General features: G+C 34.9%; 2 protein-coding genes across 2 annotated transcripts in view; both read left to right on the top strand.

The window, feature by feature from the left end:
* LOC127519040 (rho GTPase-activating protein 6) overlaps nucleotides 1–7,671 on the top strand; it is a 29,521-nt gene extending 21,850 nt beyond the window's left edge. Inside the window, exons 9-13 of the mRNA XM_051906436.1 lie at nucleotides 177–356; nucleotides 2,328–2,425; nucleotides 2,696–2,868; nucleotides 3,087–3,167; nucleotides 5,310–7,671. Coding sequence (XP_051762396.1) covers nucleotides 177–356; nucleotides 2,328–2,425; nucleotides 2,696–2,868; nucleotides 3,087–3,167; nucleotides 5,310–5,704 — 927 coding nt within the window. The 3' untranslated portion in view covers nucleotides 5,705–7,671. The remainder of the gene's footprint in view (nucleotides 1–176; nucleotides 357–2,327; nucleotides 2,426–2,695; nucleotides 2,869–3,086; nucleotides 3,168–5,309) is intronic.
* A 12,172-nt stretch (nucleotides 7,672–19,843) lies between these two features.
* Nucleotides 19,844–20,235, top strand: part of mid1 (midline 1) — a 38,825-nt gene continuing 38,433 nt past the window's right edge. Inside the window, exon 1 of the mRNA XM_051906334.1 lies at nucleotides 19,844–20,002. The gene's annotated coding sequence lies outside the window, so the exon portion shown is untranslated. The remainder of the gene's footprint in view (nucleotides 20,003–20,235) is intronic.

Here is a 20,235-nt window from a genome sequence, read left to right as displayed (position 1 = left end):
TTTGTTGTAAAACATACTCTATCTTTATTTACAACTTCAAAACATAATTTTTCCCAGTGTGCAATGCTTGAGTGAGGATCAGAGCGATCACAAACACCGGTTAACTGAGCTCAGTGCAGTTTGTTACACGTCCAGTAAATGATGCCAGAATTTGTGGTTTTGGCTCATTGTTTCAGGTCATCGGCAACAAGATGACGTCTCTGAACCTGGCCACCATATTTGGGCCGAACCTGCTGCACAAGCAGAAGAGCTCAGAGAAGGAGTTCAGCGTCCAGAGCTCGGCCCGTATGGAGGACAGCGCCGCCATCATCGCCGTCGTCCAGCACATGATCGACACACACCAAACCCTGTTCATGGTAGGAGCGCTTATGTAACACGCTAAGAATGTGGACGGAGGCCCTGCGCTGACTTTATGATTTGAGATATGATGATGCTCAGCCTAAGAAAATACAACAGTACGAATAAATCTTGACTTTAATGTCTGTTCGCTGTGGCAGTTTTATGAAAGTGCTTGAGTTCTAGTTTATGTTGCTCGTTTGGTCCTCTGAAACACTTTGTTTTCCCACCGCGCTCCTCTGACGTGTCCAGAAACAAGATGCTGAGAAGATGTTTGAGTGAATGACGAGAGTTTTCAGCAGAATACAAACAGGCATGGTGTTTTCAGACAGATTGCATCATTTACAGGGATTATTTTTTGTTATTATTTTATTGCACATTATTTATTTATTTATTTATTTATTTATTTCTCCTTCTATGGTCCCTGTTACTAATCATAACTTTAGTTTTATAATTCTAATTATATATTTTTATCATATTTATTTAAATAATTACATATTAATTTTATTGTGATGTATTTTATTACACATTATTTATGTGTATTTGTTAATAAATATGGTGCAATATTTTAATTAAATAATTACTTATTACTTAAACATATGTGTATATGTGTGTGTGTGTGTGTGTGTGTGTGTGTATATAATATAATATATATATATATATATATATATATATATATATAATATATAATAAAATAAGTAAAAGTCAGAGGGCTGGAGGTTATCCTGGTTAGTCTGGTCTAGTTCCCCCTGCTGGTAAGATGTCGTAACTACACCGTTATGTGTGCTAAAGCATCTTTCTCCAGTAGTGAAGTGTGTTTGTATTATTACTGTTGAGGATTATTTATATACTGTAATAGTATTTATTTATATTTTGAAGTAGCTTTGGGTTTTTTATGTTAAAGTTTTAGTCATTTTGTTATGTGTTTTTGTCATTTTTAATATATATTTTTTTAAATACTTATATTTGTTTAATTTTATTTCATTTTATTTTAATGTTTTTATTTTAGTTTTAAATTTTTGTTATTTTGTTATGTGCTTTTGTAATTTGTTATTTTTTCATATTTATATTTAGCTTTAATTTATTTTAAAATATTTATATTTAATTAATTTAAATTTAATTTTAATGTTTTTATTTTAGTGTTATGTGCTTTTGTATTTTTTTATTAGTTTTTTTTAAATATTTATATTTAATTTTATTGTTTTTATTTCAGTTTAAGTTTTACTAATTTTGTCACACATAACTGTGTTATATATTTATATTTAGTTTTAATTCATTTTAATTTAATTTTTATTTTAGTTTAAGTTTTAGTTAATTTTATGTTTTTTTGTCATTTTTATTATTTTTATTTAGCTTTAATTCATTTTATTTGAATTTTTTAGTAATTTTATGTGCTTTTGAATTTTTTTTATTTTTTTTTCATAATTATATTTATCTTTATTATATTTATATATTTTAAATTTGTAGTTTTAATACTTCACCTTATTTTATCTTTGTTAGTTGCCAAGGCAACAGTTCATCTAATATTTATCTTATATTTTAATTTGCGGAAAACGTTTTATTTTTAGTTAACAATAACACTGGCCAGAACAAGATGTTTTTACAGCTTCCTTTCCTAAATGCTCTTTTTTTTTCCACTCTGGAAAAAGTTTTGAGTTGTGAGTGTTACGTTGTAGATCAAACTCTTTTATCTCAAATGGTCAGAGAAGGTTTGATTCCTGATATGAGCCCTTTAAAGTCACTTGTAAGATTACTGTGATCTTAAGCCGGCTGTGCATCACACTGTGTCTCTTAAATTCAGAAGAATGTTTAATTTAGCCCGAGTCCTTGTAAACAGTTCGATAAGCACCCACGCTAAAAGCTTCTTTTGCATAGAAGTGTTTTTGGCCCCAGTTGTGTTTGACATGATTGCAGTGGTTTGGTAATACTCCTGAGGCTCAGAAGCTTCATCACATGAGCAGCGGTCAACATGTCGTATTGATTCTCTCTAGATCTCTGCGGAGCTGCAGAACGAGGTTCTGGTCAGTTTGTTGGACACGGACAGTGATGTGGTGGATTATCTGCTGAGGAGGAAAACACCACAGTGTGAGTAAGTGAATTTGAGTCATCTAAACACCTGACGACAATCAACACATCCGTCCTCCGAGACTGTAGTTTCCATTATTGACTAATGTCTGATCATTATTCAATCTAATCACAATTATTTAAGATAACCTCAATAACTGTGCAGTTTAAATTACATTCACAATAGAGATATCATGTCTTCTGATACTGTTATAAAGTACACAATGTTAGACAAAGGTCAAAGGTTGTGCTCAAATGCTCATTCGTTCCCACTATATCCACTGAACTCCTCCAGAGACTCCAAGTGCTCGAGCGGCGAGATCTCTCCGTATGACAACAACTCTCCGGTGCTGTCCGAGTGGTTTCATCCATCGGGACAAGAGCATCATGGTCTCACAGACGTCCAGGACGCTCTCGCTGGGAACGTCACGGTGAATTTCTGCCTCTCGCCCTCACAGGCCGACTCCGGTGAGAAAAATAAGAAAAATAAACTTGATTCAAAGGGAAAACAAGATTATATTTCTGACCTCACTGGCAGATATTTGTTGTTCGACTCCATGCATGCAATGCTGCCTTATAAATTTGGTTAAATTAGGTCACATAATCATAGTCATATCCATCTAAACGTCTCACTAGTTTATTTTCATGTTTGGAAGTGTCAGTGATGAATATACTGTTTTCCTCAGGGGAAACGTTACACGATAAGGCCCGTATCTGGAGAACGAGACACACTCTTCTGTCTGGACTTCATGACAAACTCCTCACAGGTACAAGACAACACATGCGTCAATCAAACGAACATTAGCATCGAGATTCGACACATGTACAACATTCATAATAAAGCTGCACTTTTTGTGTGTGAGCTGAGCACTTCTGTCATTTTTAAAGTTGCGCTAGTCTTTTTTTTCCTATTTGTGTCATAGATTCGAGTGAAACGGCTTCGCAAACAAGAACAAATGTAGGGCGGGGCTTGATTTTGTCTGTGGGGAATTGATTGGATGGTTGTGGTTTGCTAAACTCGCAATTACAAAAAAAACGTAATTGGGAGATATAAACTCGAGTTCTGAGAAAAATGTAATTGTGAGATATAAACGTGCAATTACAAAAAAAAAAAAAACGTAATAATTGGGAGATATAAACTCACAAATTGCAAAAAAAACCTCATAATTGTGCGATATAAACACGCAATTACAACAAAAAACTTCATAATTGTGTTATAAACTCACAATTGCAAAAAAACCCTTATAATTGTGTGATATAAACTTGCAATTGCAAAAAAACTGTAATTGTGTTATAAACTCGCAATTACAAAAAACGTTATAATTGTGTTATAAACTCGCAATTACAAAAAACGTTATAATTGTGTTATAAACTCGCAATTACAAAAAACGTTATAATTGTGTTATAAACTCGCAGTTACAAAAAAGTTATAATTGTGAGATATAAACTCGCAATTACAAAAAACGTTATAATTGTTATAAATTCGTAATTACAAAAAGTTATAATTGTTATAAATTCGCAATTACAAAAAAAGTTATAATTGTGTTATAAATTCGCAATTACAAAAACGTTATAGTTGTGTTATAAACTCGCAATTACAAAAACGTTATAATTGTGTTATAAACTCGCAATTACAAAAATGTTATAATTGTGTTATAAACTCACAATTGCAAAAAGTTATAATTGTGTTATAAACTCGCAATTACAAAAACGTTATAATTGTTATAAACTCGCAATTACAAAAAAGTTATAATTGAGATATGAACTCGCAATTACAAAAAAGTTATAATTGTGTTATAAACTTGCAATTACAAAAACGTTATAATTGTGTTATAAACTCGCAATTGCAAAAAAAGTTATAATTGTTAAAAAATTCGCAATTACAAGAAAAGTTATAATTGTGTTATAAATTCGCAATTACAAAAATGTTATAATTGTGTTATAAACTCGCAATTACAAAAATGTTATAATTGTGTTATAAACTCGCAATTACAAAAACGTTATAATTGTTATAAATTCGCAATTACAAGAAGTTATAATTGTTATAAATTCGCAATTACAAAAAATTTTATAATTGTGTTATAAACTCGCAATTACAAAAAAGTTATAGTTGTGAGATATAAACGCAATTACAAAAATTCGCAATTACAAAAAAAGTTATAATTGTGTTATAATTTCGCAATTACAAAAAACATTATAATTGTGTTATAAACTTGCAATTACCATAAACATTATAATTGTTATAAACACGCAATTACAAAAAACGTTATAATTGCGTTATAAACTCGCAATTATCATTAACATTATAATTGTGTTATAAACTCGCAATTATAAAAAAAGTCATAATAGAGATAAACTTCCAATTGGCAAAAAAACCTAATAATATAAACTTGCAATTGAAAAAAATGTATAATTGTGAGATATAAACTTGCAATTGCGAGTTATAAAATTCAAATTGTGAGAAACAAACTCAGAATAGTGAAGAAAAATAGTCATAATTGTGAGATAGATCACATTAATCTATCACATAATCATGTTTACCTTTTTTATTTTTTATTCTGTGGAAAGCTTCCATAATATGTGACTAGTGTTGTAATGCTTAATTACAGCAATTAATTTGAAATGACACAATAAATATATTAAACATCTTCTCTTTGGGGATTTAAGACAAGTCGGAGCTTATCCTAACTTTTTAAAAGTTATGTACAGTGATTTTTATGATGAAGAACTATTTATGGCAATACAAAATATTTATAAAAAAACTTTTTTTCAAGCAAGAAAATAAAAGTTATAATAACACCTTCCAGGATTATAGAGTTAAATAAATGTGATTGTTTTAGCACAAACGTTCATCAAACGGAGTCCCTGTTCATTCATCTCACCAGTCCTGCTGTGTTTCTGTCCTTCAGGTTCAGATGGAAACCTGTACAAACGCGTCTCCTCTGATGTCTTCTATGATGACGACAGCGACGCAAAACCCGTGCTTGAGACGCAAGAGTCCCGTACAAACGTCCCCCGGCTTCAAACACCACATGCTCCAATCACATCGGGCCGCCGGACCGCATCCCACCAATCACAGGAGGCGACATCACCTGTTCAGCCCTCGCCGTCTGCCAAACAAGAGGACAGACTGCAGCCGCGTGTCACTTCCTGTCATGCTGGTCAGGGGGCGGGGTCACACATCGCTGTGCCATCAAAGACCTTCAGTGCGGAGCAACATCCCGACTGGCCGACAGAGAAGTGGCAGATATGGCAGCTCTTGTCATCAGACAGTATAGACACACTTCCAGAGACGATGGTGTGAAAACACTGTTTAAAGGGACGGTTCAGACAAACATGACAATCCAGCAGCATTGGACCTTTCATGAAATGGACTTTAATAAACACTGAGACATTCGTTTCACTGAGAAGACAGGTTTTGGAACGAGTAAATGATGACAGATTGATCATTTTTGGGTGAACTGTCCCTTTAAGAACCTTCTAATTTAAATGTTTGAATTTGAATTTAAATCGGCCACAACACAGACAATTAGAATTTGAATTGGAATGACAGGAAGCATCACAGAATGTTTTCAGATAACTTTATAAAAATAATTATTGATATTAAAATTTGGGATTAATATTTAAATGTTTTAACTCTAACAAAATGCACTACTGTTCAAAAGTTGTTGTTTTTTTTAATTAAATTAATACTTTTATTCATCAAGGACTCATTAAATTGATCAAAAGTGACAGTAAAGACATTTATAATGTTACAAAAGATTCTATTTCAAACTTTCTATTCATCAAAGAATCCTGAAAAATAAAATATATCACAGTTTCCACAAAAATCTGAACTGTTTTCAACATTGATAATAATCATAAATGTTTCTTGAGCATCAGATCATCATATCAGAATGATTTCTGAAGGATCATGTGACACTGAAGACTGGAGTAATGATGCTGAAAATTCAGCTTTGATCACAGGAATAAATTACACTTTACTATATATTCACATAGAAAACAGCTGATTTACATTGGAATAATATTTCACTGTTTTACTGTATTTTTGATCAAATAAATGCAGGCTTGATGAGCAGAAGAGACTCTTTCATTAAAAATCATTAAGAAATCCCAAGCTTTTGAACACTAGTGCATATTTATGTGTTAAATTCATTTAGGTGTAAGTTTAAACATTGATTATTAATGTGTTTCTGAAAATATGAACATGTTTATTGGTAATTTGTACTGAAAATTAAAATCTACTCTTACAGTAGGTATAGATTTGAATTTCCATTTTATTTCATTAAATTTTAAAGTTCAGCCTCAGTTGAAGCTCGATTTAAATTCAGGAACTAAACTGGAATATAAACATTCCCAGTTCAGTTCTTCATGAAGCTCAACCTGAATCCATTCAGCAGTTTCATGTGACGCTCTAGACTCTCAATAATGCCTTATATTTTCAGCATTTTCATGCATCATCATCATCATCAGCAGCAGCAACAAAGAAATCTGATGATATTTGAGTCCATTTCAGTGTAAATGTGTGACATCATCACTTCATAAGATGACGAGAATGTGTGACTGCAAACATATAAAGTGTCATATTTCTCATATCCTTGCAGAGAAACGAGTTACAATATCAAATGTATTTATTTATTAATGTTATTTATTAAATTAGCCACTAGTATGTAACCACTGTATATATAATAGTCACCGCAGAATGAGTTCTCAGTTGTTGCTTCTGTAATTTTGCATAAAAAGAGTTATTTAGTGATTTTTTTTTTTTTTTTTATCTTCACCGTATCCAGATATCCTTACAGTCAAATGGTGAATGTCGGTGCACGTTATTCTGAAGAAACATTTATGTATGTCTTTTTTTAAATGCAATAACTTGCACAACAATTTTTGTCTGACATCAAGTTTCACCCTTTTGATCAGCTGAAGCACAAATAATGCCTTAAACCAATCACGTCCTTCATACAGCAACACAGTTTATGCATTATAATGAAGAGTGACTTATTTCTGTGTAATATTTTGTATTCGTGTATTTGTACAGCCAAGATGAGCGATATAATGTTGATCATGTTGCTTTTTATAAAACAAATATATATATTTTGCTGCTCAATTATTTTTATCCAAATAACAGGAGAAAGAACTGTTGTTTCTGGTTTCAGCGATGGTCTTTGTGAGGATGAGCTCGCGGGAATCATATCAGCCTGTGCCTTTATGTTTTTTGGCTGTAGTCATAAGTGTTCTAAAACACAATAAAATGAATGTCTGTCAAAGTCATTTTTTATATGGATTTATTATCAAATGTCCACATTAATTTCCAGAATTCAGAATCAGGTTATTGTACTTTAAATGCACCACAAATGCTTTCATGTTGACTAAATATTTTGCTTATTTATCCTCGTCGTTTTTTTATGTAGTCGGTTGTTTTGGTTTCCCACGAGCAGCTTGATCATGAGATAGTACTCGACCGACTTCAGACCTGGGTCGGTCTATCAGGCCGTGTCTTAGACTGCTTCAGATCCTACTTAAGCAGCAGGGAATACTGTGTTACTCTGGGTATCTACAGCTCCAGGCGTTAGGTCGTTTCTTCTGGTGTTCCTCAAGGCTCCGTTTTGGGTCCTCTCTTATTTAGCCTATACATGCTTCCTTTAGCTGGTGTATTTAATCAGTACAATATTTCACTTCACCAGTACACAGATGACATCTTTCACTTGCACCAGATGTCCACAATTCAATTTCCACTCTACTGGACTGCATAGAGAGTGTAAAATTGTGGATGTCGAAAGATTGAGTTGCTTGTTATTGGTCATGCTGAAATGCTGAAAACTAACATCTTTTTTTAAGTTTTTGCTTAAAACAAGAAAAAAATATCTGTCAGTGGGGTCAGAAAAATCATCTTTGCCCTTTGAATTAAGTTTATTTTTCTCATTTTTTTTCTTTCTTTTTTTCTGTGCGCACAAATTCACTTCATTTTGATGATTTTGTCAGTGAAGACTTCATATCTTCAGTCATTTCTCTTCTCCGTTAAATGTATCTTGATTTAAGAATGTTTAGATATTTGTGCTGGAAAACAAGACAGAAATACTGAGGAAGAACATCATTTTTTAGTGGATGGTGATTTCTAGGAAGAACACATGGTGAGAGATGATTATACAGTAGTTTTGGTTTATTAATTCACATATTTCATGTTGTGCATCATGGATGACCTTGATTCACACATGATTTGCACTGTTACTTTTATTTTACAGATATTTATGAAGTCTGGCCACACATGTTTGATCACTGACATTCATTATATTCCATCAGGTAGGCTTATGTTCAGTTTTGTTTACTTAACTACTGCTATTTTACAGGGTTTTTTCATGTATACTGAAAAAAAAATGGTGTAGAAACAATTTTCACTCATAAATTGCTAGTAAATTTCCCAATTAATTTCAAAGAACATGACATTTTGAAGCAGAAAAACTGAAACATGCTTCAATAATCATAGTTTTATTTTGCTGTTCAGTGTTTGAACTGGTTGATGAGTTGATCCAGAGTCACTTCATGAGATGAACCACTAGAGGGAGACACAGGATTTCCAGATCATCAACAAACAGATTTAACATTTATTTCAGGGTTAAAACATTACATTATAGCAAGAGAAAATGAGCGTTTAGATGTGCTGAGTAATTTATAACGTGCAAATGAAATATAATTTAAATGTACTTAAAACTTAAAATAAGGCAAACCATGTTGTGGTCCGAGAAATAATGTAGGGTTTCCACAGTCACGGAAAACCTGGAAGTCACAGGGAATTTTAAAACTGTGGTTTCCACCAGGCCTAGAAAAGTCAAGGAAAGGTCTTTGAAATTCAGTGGTGAAAATGTGGGAACCGGGATTCTGGTGTTCTCGGGTCTGTTATAGTGATTCAAAGGAAAAGTGATTTGTTCCAAACCACTGAATGTCTTTCATTCCTGTGAACTTCTGTTCAGTTACAAACTCTAATTTCTATTTGAATTTATTTAAACATGTAATTGATCCTTGAAAAATGTCACATGATCCTTCAGAAATCATTCTAATATGCTGATTTGATAGTTAGTATCAACAGTTGTGCTGCTTAAAATTTTTTTTTGGTAAACCTGTGATCATTTTTCAGGATCATGTGACACTGAAGACTGGAGTAATGATGCTGAAAATTCAGATAAATAAATTAGAATTTAAAGTATATTAAAATAGAAAGCATTATTTTAAATTGTAAAACTATTTCACAATATTATTGTATTTTCTGTATTTTTGATCAAATAAATGCAGCCTTAAGAGCAAAATGTATCCAAAATTTTGATGCAGCTCAAACATTGTCCATTCTTCCAAACATCCCTAGACAGACACGGGAAAAAACACGATTGTGAGTAAATGATGACTGAATTTTCACTTTTGGATGAAAACGTTTCCCTCCTGTGGAGAATAAGACTGACGTCTGGTCGTTCTATATGCTGCTCTCTTGTCGTAACATGTGGTTGAAGTTTACGAGGCGAATCTGCAGCACAGCTGTGAATGTTATTTGACTGACGGTGAAGCAGTGATATACAGCTGAACTGACACACGCAGACGACAGAGGATCCACTGTGATTTTATGACTGATTCTGTGTCTGAACACGCTGAGCGTTCATTATCTGCCCTGTAATTACAAGCATTTCAGAGTGAAAAAAAGGAAATTCAGTGAGATGAAAAGTGTTGGGGCGGGACTCGATTTTATCCACCAGGAACTGATTGGATGACTACAAGTGGGCGTTACCAGAAGTTTTAAGCAGCAAATCAGCATATCAGAATGATTTCTGAAGGATCATGTGACACTGAAGACTGGAGTAATGATGCTGAAAATTCAGCTTTGATCACTGGAATAAATTACACTTTACTATATATTCACATAGAAAACAGCTGATTTATACTGGAATAATATTTCACTGTTTTACTGTATTTTTGATCAAATAAATGCAGCTTTGGTGAGCAGAAGAGACTCTTTTAAGGGCAGTGTGTGTATGTACAGGTATGCTTTCATAGAATAACTAGATAAAAAAAAAAAAATTGTCAGGACAAACTTTGAAGTTGGCTTGAGAAAGCCTGACCAGAAAGTTTGAAGAAGTTTTAAAATTTTAAAGTTTGAATGTTTTTAATTCAATACAGTCTATCAAAAAATAGATGATAGATAGATTAGAATGATTTAACATGTTGCTAGCATAATTTAACACATTGTTAGCTTGATTAGCACATTGCTAGCATGTTTTAACACATTGCTAGCATGTTGCTAACATGATTTAACATTTTGCTAGCATGATTTAGCATTTTGCTAACATGATTTAGCATGTTGCTAGCATGATTTAGCATGTTGCTAGTGTGATTTAGCACATTGTTAACATGATTTAACATGTTAGCATATTGATAGCATGATTTAGCACATTGCTAGCATGATTTAGCACATTGCTAACATATTTTAACACATTTCTAGCATGTTGCTAACATTATTTAGCACATTGTTTCCATTGAATTACCATGTTGTTAGCATGATTTAGCACATTGCTGGCATTATTTAGCACATTGCTAGCATGATTTAGAATGTTGCTAACATGATTTACCACATTGCTAGCATGATTTAACATGTTGTTAGTATGTTGCTAGCTTGATTTAGCATTTTGTTAACATGTTTTTGCATGTTACTAGCATGATTTAACACGTTGCTAACATGATTTAGAATTTTGCTAACATGATTTAACATGTTGCTAGCATTTTCCTAGCATGATTTAGCACATTGCTAGCATATTTTAACACATTGCTAGCATGTTGCTAACATTTAGCACATTGTTAGCATGAATTAGCATGTTGTTAGCACGATTTAGCACATTGCTGGCATTATTTAGCATGTTGTTAACATGATTTGACATGTTAGCATGTTGCTAGCCTGATTTAGCATTTTGCTAACATGATTTAGCACATTGCTATCATCATTTAGCACATTGCTAGCATGTTTTAACATGTTGCTAGTATGTTGCTAGCATTATTTAGTGCATTGCTATCATCATTTAGCGCATTTGTTAACATGATTTAACATGTTGTTAGCATGATTTAGCATGTTGTTAACATGATTTAACACGTTGCTAGCATGATTTAATGTTATTAGCATGATTGATAGATAGTTTGTAAAGTTGTACATTTAGAGTCAGAAGAAAAATAATAATAACTAGAATGTACATTTGAAAATGTGAATGGTGCTTGCAGTGGCAAAATCGGCACTCGGTTGCTAAGGTGTTTGTAGGGAGTCACTAAGGTTTTCTGGGTGGTTGCTAGGTGGTTGCTAGGGTGTTCTGAGCGGTTGCTAGGGTGTTGCTAAGGTACTTGAGGTGGTTGCTAAGGTGTTGCTAGGCGGTTGCTAGGGTGTTCTGGGTGGTTGCTATGGTAACCTGGGGGTTGCTAGGGTGTTGCTAGGCAGTTGCTAAGGTACTTGTGGTGGTTGCTAGGGTGTTCTGGGCGGTCGCTAGGGTAATCTGGATGGTTGCTAGGCAGTTGCTAAGGTACTTGTGGTGGTTTCTAGGTTGTTGCTAGGCGGATCTGTCGGGCAGGAGTATCACTAAGCCTCTTTCAGCAGTGTGATGTTCAGCAGTGCTCAGAGATCAGAGGAGAGCAGCAGATCTGAGGCCTGTGAAGTGTTCAGTTCAGCCGCTGATCGAACACTCGTTCCACAGGAGAATCTGAACACGATCTGCTCTTCAACACGACCTCGAAAACACGCCGTCTTCCCTCGAGCGCATCCAAAACACATCTCCAGATGTTCCTCTGGAACAACAATCGATTGTTTAAAATCTGCAAACTATTCTTACTTCCATATGTCCGACTTTCATTCGGCTCTTGTGTTCCTCAGTTTATTGTGCATATATATATGTATAATGTATATATTATTATTATTATATTGTTAGTTGCAGATGTGAGATCCGTCAGTTTGGAGTTGCTGATCTGAAGCACTCTGGCGTTAAAACACTCTGTAAACTCGTGGTCAAGTTTATGCACGTCTGTTTTGCAACTATTAAAAACACATCTATATGTATCATTCAAGCTCTGCTGCGACGGGAGAATCATGGCAACCCAGCGGAGTGTAAACACAACACGGCCCTTCCCTGACGACGGCAGGAATGGAAATAATTACAGCATTTCAGCCCAAACTCAAACTCTTCTGCTCGTTTCAGGAATGATCAAATGATTCCTTCATGCTTTTGGGATATTGTAAATTACACCTTAAACTAGTGTTATTTTAGTGTAACTGAGACACTATTTTAGTTTTTTTATTAATATTTAGATTTTTTTTTAAATGTCTAAATAACATGTTTTTTTTTTAACTATTATAATCCCTTAAAAATATGTTTTTGTGCTCGTATGGAGCGTCTGCAGGATGTCTGGGAATGACATGGATGATAATTAAGCGGAGCAGCAGAAGGTGCTGTGATAAAAGAGTACATGTCTTTATAGAGTTGGAGAAGCCGGGGAATTCCTCTGACTGTTTACAGATCAGTTTCCACTCGCATTCAACACAAAACACTCAGTGTTCTACTGAGAGACTTTATAGAGCATCTTTTCAACATTCAACTCGTTTCTGATCACCAGTGCTGCATTTATCTGATCAAAAATACAGTAAAAACAGTGAAATATTATTCCAATGTAAATCAGCTGTTTTCTATGTGAATATATAGTAAAGTGTAATTTATTCCTGTGATCAAAACTGAATTTTCAGCATCATTACTCCAGTCTTCAGTGTCACATGATGCTTCAGAAATCATTCTAATATGATGATTTGATGCTCAAGAAATATTTATGATTATTATCCTGTGTCCTTGATGAATAAAAGGATATATATATATATAACAGCATGTGTTGAAGTGTGTGTAGTTGTGTATGTACTGTTGTGTGTAGTTGTGTGTGTAGTTGTGTGTTGTTGTGTGTGTGTAGTTGTGTGTGTAGTTGTGTGTGTAGTTGTGTGTAGTTGTGTGTGTAGTTGTGTGTGTATTTGTGTGTAGTTGTGTGTGTATTTGTGTGTAATTGTGTGTGTAGTTGTGTGTGCAGTTGTGTGTAGTTGTGTGTAGTTGTGTGTGTAGTTGTGTGTAGTTGTGTGTGTGTAGTTGTGTGTGTAGTTGTGTGTTGTTGTGTGTCGTTGTGTGTGTGTAGTTGTGTGTGTAGTTGTGTGTTGTTGTGTGTGTGTAGTTGTGTGTGTAGTTGTGTGTGTATTTGTGTGTAGTTGTGTGTGTATTTGTGTGTAATTGTGTGTGTAGTTGTGTGTAGTTGTGTGTGTAGTTGTGTGTGTATTTGTGTGTAGTTGTGTGTGTATTTGTGTGTAATTGTGTGTGTAGTTGTGTGTAGTTGTGTGTAGTTGTGTGTGTATTTGTGTGTAGTTGTGTGTGTATTTGTGTGTAATTGTGTGTGTAGTGTTGTGTGTAGTCGTGTGTAGTCGTGTGTGTAGTTGTGTGTAGTTGTGTGTAGTGTTGTGTGTAGTTGTGTGTAGTTGTGTGTAGTGTTGTGTGTAGTTGTGTGTAGTTGTGTGTGTAGTTGTGTGTATTTGTGTGTAGTTGTGTGTAGTTGTGTGTGTGTAGTGTGCAGTTGTGTGTGTAGTTGTGTGTATTTGTGTGTAGTTGTGTGTAGTTGTGTGTGTGTAGTGTGCAGTTGTGTGTGTAGTTGTGTGCAGTTGTGTGTAGTGTTGTGTGTAGTTGTGTGTGTAGTTGTGTGTGTTGTGTGCAGTTGTGTGTGCAGTTGTGTGTAGTTGTGTGTAGTTGTGTGTAGTTGTGTGTGTAGTTGTGTGTTGACTCCTGACGGCTCCTGTGTGAACCTGTCTGCAGATCAGTCCGGAGCGAGGCGTGTTTCATGAACACACCCTGATAGAGACGGAGGATTTTCACCGCTGCATGAACACTATCATCAAACGCCTCATTTCCTGCTTCAGAGACACTGGATCTGACCACCACCACCATCATCATCATCATCATCTTCATCTTCATCATCATCATGGGGAAGCAGGTAAGACTCGTATTAATACAGGCTGAGATTATTTCCCATTTTATTCCATTAGTCATTCACACAGAGTGTCTGAAAGTGCTTCAGCTTCAGTGTGGACAGAGAACTTCATCTTCAGTACGAGAGTTACTCTATTTCCTGGAGTCAACACACAATCAAACACAAACATGAACATGTTTTTCTGATCATCGTTGTGCTGTGGAGGTCTGTGGTGTTGTTCAGAAACTATTGTGCTCTTAAACGTCTCTGTGACTCTGTGGTCAAACACTGATGATGTTCAGAATGAAGGTCTGAAATCTGGATCAGATCAGCTTCAGAAACGCTAAAGACGTCAAAGACATGCAGATGAAATACTTTAGAGCGGATAAACTAGAAACTAGAAACTCAGCGTGGGACGAATAATGAAAAGCCTTGATATATATTATATAAATATATTATAAATATTTTAAAGTTACATTATTTAAAGTTGCATGTAGTTATCTAAGTTATTTAAATATAAATAATTTATTTATATATATATATATATATATATATATATATATATGTGTATGTATAAATGTAACTTCAAAATATTTATATTCCCATTTTGTATTTATTTGAACAATATAGCAAATATTACAAAATATTTTATTTATATTTATTTATGATTATATATGTATATGTAAATAATTAATGAGTAATTTTTATTAAATAATAAAATTATATTTATATAATATTTTAATATATATGCATACTGTTACAATAAATAATAGTCAATATAAAAATATTATTTTCTAATTATTTATTATTAATACAAATTAATCATAATTTTTTATTAATAATAACTTTTACTGTAACTATATATATATATATATAAATAAAGTAAAATAAAAAATAATATATATATGCAAAAACATATTTCTATATATTAATTATAAATATTTTAAAGCTGCATTTACATATATTTAAGTTTTGTATCTATTTAAACGATATAATAAGTATAAAATAATGTAACTATTTAAATAGATGATTAAAAATAATATATTATTGATTTTCATTTCATCAGAGGTAGTTTTTGAAGGATCTGCAGAGGACATCAGCTGCTTTAGTTCTAGTTATATTTCTTAATATGACTCAGTTTTATGAGGTCAGACAGAGGTCACTCGTATTTAGCCCTTCATGTTCATTTAGTGTGATGGCCGTCGCTCGTGTCCCGTCTGTCACGGATGATTCCGAAGGGTTCTTGTGAGATCGATACGCACGTCTGATCCCACGCGGATTCAGACAGCTACAGCAGCCAATCACAGCTCACTCTGCTGTCACATGTCATCTGAAATAGTTGATCACACAATAACAGACAGAGGAGTGGTGGCGGGAATGAGTTTTCCGGTCAGCTGAGCGTGTGCTAATCACACAAGAGGCCACGAGCGAATCAGTGTGAAGAACTCGCCCTCTTTTATTCTTTCAGACGTGCTCAGAAAGCATTGCACTTAATTACAAAACAATGTGACGTCTTTGAAGTTCAAATGTGATGCAGAAGGTGCTGAAAAGTGCTATTAAACACTTCTCTGTGTGCATGTTTTTATGCTTCATTAGAGGACAGTGAGAAGATCTTGATTTCAGAATGTTTGGATGCTTGTACTGGACAACAGTTAGTTCTGGCTGCTCTGTCAGTTGTCTGTCGTGAACCGCTCCGGCCCGATCACAGCGTCAGTCGTCTGCTGTGAGGGCTGATGGAGGCGATTCCCCCGCTGCGCTTCATGCTCGCGTGAACACGGCCTACAGGAGGGGCGGCGCGGGCACATGATTGTTCTGTTGTCCTTCATGTGCTTCTGTCTGAACATCATCTCTGTTTGCTCCTGTAGATGTTCACTGGTGGACGCTTGGCTGAGATTCGGTGTAAGTCGCTCTAAATGTCTTAACGAGTCTGTTGCTTTGGCCTTTTAATTGATGACCTACTTGTTTTATTTGTTGGTTGAGCAGCAGATGACAGTGTTGGACACCAGCGCACTGCAAACAAATCATGATCTTCCTTGGAGTTTCTGTCTCTAAACATTCTTCAATCAAGATTCATTTACTGGAGAAACAAAATGACTGAAGATATTAAGACTTGTTTATTGAAAAATTGATCAAATTGAAGTGAGTTTGTGTTTAAAAACAAGAACAAATATCTGCCAATGAATGGAGTCAGAAAAATAATCTTGTTTTCACTTTGATTTTTCTGACTTCATTGCTATTAGGATAGATATTTGTTCTTGTTTTAAGCACAAACTCACTTCATTTTGATCAATTTTTCATTAATCAAGTCTTAATATCTTCAGTCATTTCTCTTTTCCAGTAAATGTATCTTGATTTAAGAATGTTTAGATGTTTGTGCTGGAAAACAAGACAAAAATACTGAGGAAGAACATTGTTTTTTGCAGTGAATATTCATGAGATTCTTTCAGTTCTGAATAGGGATTTTTTTATCTGTAAATGTGATCGTTTTAGTTAATTTTAGTTTGTTTAATTGCATTTAAAAGAAGAAGTGATGATTTATTAACAGGATTCCCACACTCTTGGAAAACAATTGTGATTTCCAGGGCCTGGAATAGTTATGAAAATTAATATATAAAAAACAATATATATATTGTTACGATAAGCTTTAAGAAAAGTTTTTTTGTTTTTGTTTGCAGTGTAAAATCACTATTAGGAAACACTAAGTTTTGAGTTGTTATCGACACAAATGTGCGCATGCTTTAATTCTGCCGCTGTGATGTCACATGACTGATGATGCAAACATTGTCAAATACTGTATATAATTGTTTAAATTGCTTTTTAACACACATTTAGCATGCGGTTATATGCAGTAAGCTCACTGGACACATTGAGTTCATTTGAGATAGGATAATTCAGCCGTGGTAAATGAATATATGCTCAGCATTTGCTATTGTAGCTTCTGAAGAATGGAGACGACTTGAGCTGCTGTGGTTCACTCTCGAACACTGAGGCTGTACTGTACGGTCCTCTCTCAGGGACAGGGTTGCCAGGTTTGTGTAACAAAACCAACCCAATTTTCATTCAAAACCCTCCCAATCACGTTAAATCTAGCCCAGTCGCGTTCTGCGGGTACAAATCGCTTCAACCTGCAGACTAAAAAATAATAAAAAACAACCCGCGGCAACAGTGTAAAAGTAGCCCAGTTCCGCGGGAAAACTTTGGACTTGGCAACACTTCACTGTGAGCACAGAAACGTTCCTTCTCCAGCGTTGGTGGATTTTGCATGAACTCTTGACACGAGCTGAAAGGAAGGACACATATTGATCTGAAATTTCGCTCTCAGATTGAGTGTGTGTTTTATGTGTCGCGTAGGAGGAAAAGAGAGACAAAGGCTTGCTTAAGAAGTTTACAGCAGTTTGGAAGGAAACTTCTAAAATGTTTTTCTATCTAGGTAGTTGCTAAAGTGTTTGGGGTGGTTGCTAGGGTGCTGCTGAACAGTTACTAATGTGTGCTACATGGTTGCTAGGCAGTTGCTAAGGTGTTGCTAAGCAGATGCAAATGTGTTCTAAATGGTTGCTACCAAGCTACTGTTAAGGTATTCTGAGTGGTTGCTAAGGTGTTGCTAAGCAGTTACAAATGTGTTCTAAGTGTTTTCTAGGCTATCGGTTAAGGTTTTCTGGGTGGTTGCTAAGGTGTTGCTAAGTAGTTGCAAATGTGTTCTGAATGGTTGCTACTACTAGGTTACCGTTTAAGGTATTCTGAGTGGTTGCTAAGGTGTTGCTAAGGAGTTGTTAAGGTATTCTGAATGGTCGCTGCTAGGCTACTGTTAAGGTATTACAAGTGGTTGCTAAGGTGTTGCTAAGGAGTTGCAAATGTGTTCTGAATGGTCGCTGCTAGGCTAGGGTTAAGGAATTCTGAATGGTTGCTAAGGTGTTGCTAAGGAGTTGCGAATGTGTTCTGATTGGTCGCTGCTAGGCTACTGTTAAGGTATTCTGAGTGGTTGCTAAGGTGTTACTAAGGAGTTGCAAATGTGTTCTGAATGGTCGCTGCTAGGCTACTGTTAAGGTATTCTGAGTGGTTGCTAAGGGGTTGTTAAGGTATTCTGAATGGTCGCTGCTAGGCTACTGTTAAGGTATTACAAGTGGTTGCTAAGGTGTTACTAAGGAGTTACAAATGTGTTCTGGATGGTCGCTGCTAGGCTACTGTTAAGGTATTCAGAGTTTTTAAATTTATTTTAAATTTAGTTTTTAAAGTTTTGCTTTATTTTATTTAAAGTAACGAAAATGTTTATTTTTCTGGTTTTAGTTTCATATTTTAGTATTTCTGATGATTTCACAGACATAACTCGAAGCAGAATATTCAGAATAATGCCTGAAAACAACCGTTTGATGGCACTAACCTGAGGATCTCTGTCAGATCAGCGCTGGTTACCCCGTGTGTGAGCGTAACATCTGCAGCGGAGACTAGTTTACAGTCCAGCTCCTTCATCTGAGGGCTTGTGTGTCATTAGCACAATTTAAAACCAATTGCTTTGCCCCAAACTCCTCAGTGTTTCCAGGAGTGCAGGAGTCTGGGGTTTTATAGCAGTGCCAAGATGTGTGGCAGATACCCGCAGAACACCATGGCAACAGCTGGCATGACAAGCATGCGTTGGTCTTAAAGGAACAGTTCACAAAACAACTCTCACTCTACAGCGTCTTATACAATAATACAGATAGTTTCAAAGCAGCTTTGCAGGGATAAACAGAGAAATAATGTTGCAAAATTCATCAACTAAATCAGTTTAATTTGGAAAGCAGCTCTAAAAATCCAGATCAGTTCAATAACTGTCAAAGTTGCAAAATTCATCAATCATGAAAGGAGTCATTATTTCCTCACTGTTATTTTCCTCTGTGGGATATTTTATGATGATTAATCGCATCTAACATTAAAGTTTGTAAATAAATAAAAAATTTAAAAAAGTATATATATATATATATATATATATATATATATAAATTATATTTACAAACTTTAATGTTAGATGTGACAGCACTAGTTGTAATCCAAATGCATGGAAACTTTATGTGCAATTCACAAACAGAAGTCTTAAATTTAGGCTCTGTTTGATAAAGAGATGTTGTCGCTGAGCATTCTGGGTACAAATTGGTTAAACTTCAGTCTTGAAGTCGACTACTCACCACGACATCCTTTGAGTTCCCTTTTCACGGCCTGTTTTAATCTGGGATGAAGTGAATGCAGCCTGGCATGATTTCAATGCAAATGAGCGCTGGGAACGAGAGGCCGTTGTTTAGACGCAGCCCTCACGCTGTCAGGTCCTTCTAACCTTGTTTTAATGCTTTTGTCCTAATTAGCAAGTGTCTGTGAGCGCAAACGCCTCCCTCCGCATGTCTCTCACTGTGAGTGGCAGCTTCACCGGACGACAGGAGTGAGCGAACAGACAAAAACATAACATTAATAAAAAGACGAAAGCTCAGAGCTTGAAACTGCTGGAAGCGTTTGGATTGGGATTGCCAGTATAACGCTGGGAGAAAAACATCACATTTAGTATCTGTTTCTTAGTGGAAGGTGCTGAAGGAACAGACAGGGTTTTCATACAGAAATGCTGGATATAAGTAGGGTAAGACACGGATCGTTTGTTTCTTTCATAGAGTGACTGTTGATATTCATCAGACATTCATTGAAAAGCATGAAACTCTTTTCTTTCTATGGTATTCACCTCAATCTTTCTGCTCAGGGTTTGTTCTAAGTTTCTAAATCTAAAGTATATTAAACCTGAAGTACTTCAACAATTAATTAAGCCTGAAGTGGTTACCACGCAGTCTTCATTCAAAACTTTGTTTGGCAGATCAT

Source organism: Ctenopharyngodon idella, chromosome 9 (assembly GCF_019924925.1).
Source record: "Ctenopharyngodon idella isolate HZGC_01 chromosome 9, HZGC01, whole genome shotgun sequence".
Taxonomy (NCBI): Eukaryota; Metazoa; Chordata; class Actinopteri; order Cypriniformes; family Xenocyprididae; genus Ctenopharyngodon; species Ctenopharyngodon idella.
Note: the sequence above shows the minus strand (reverse complement) of the source record. Positions and strands in the feature narration are given on the sequence as shown.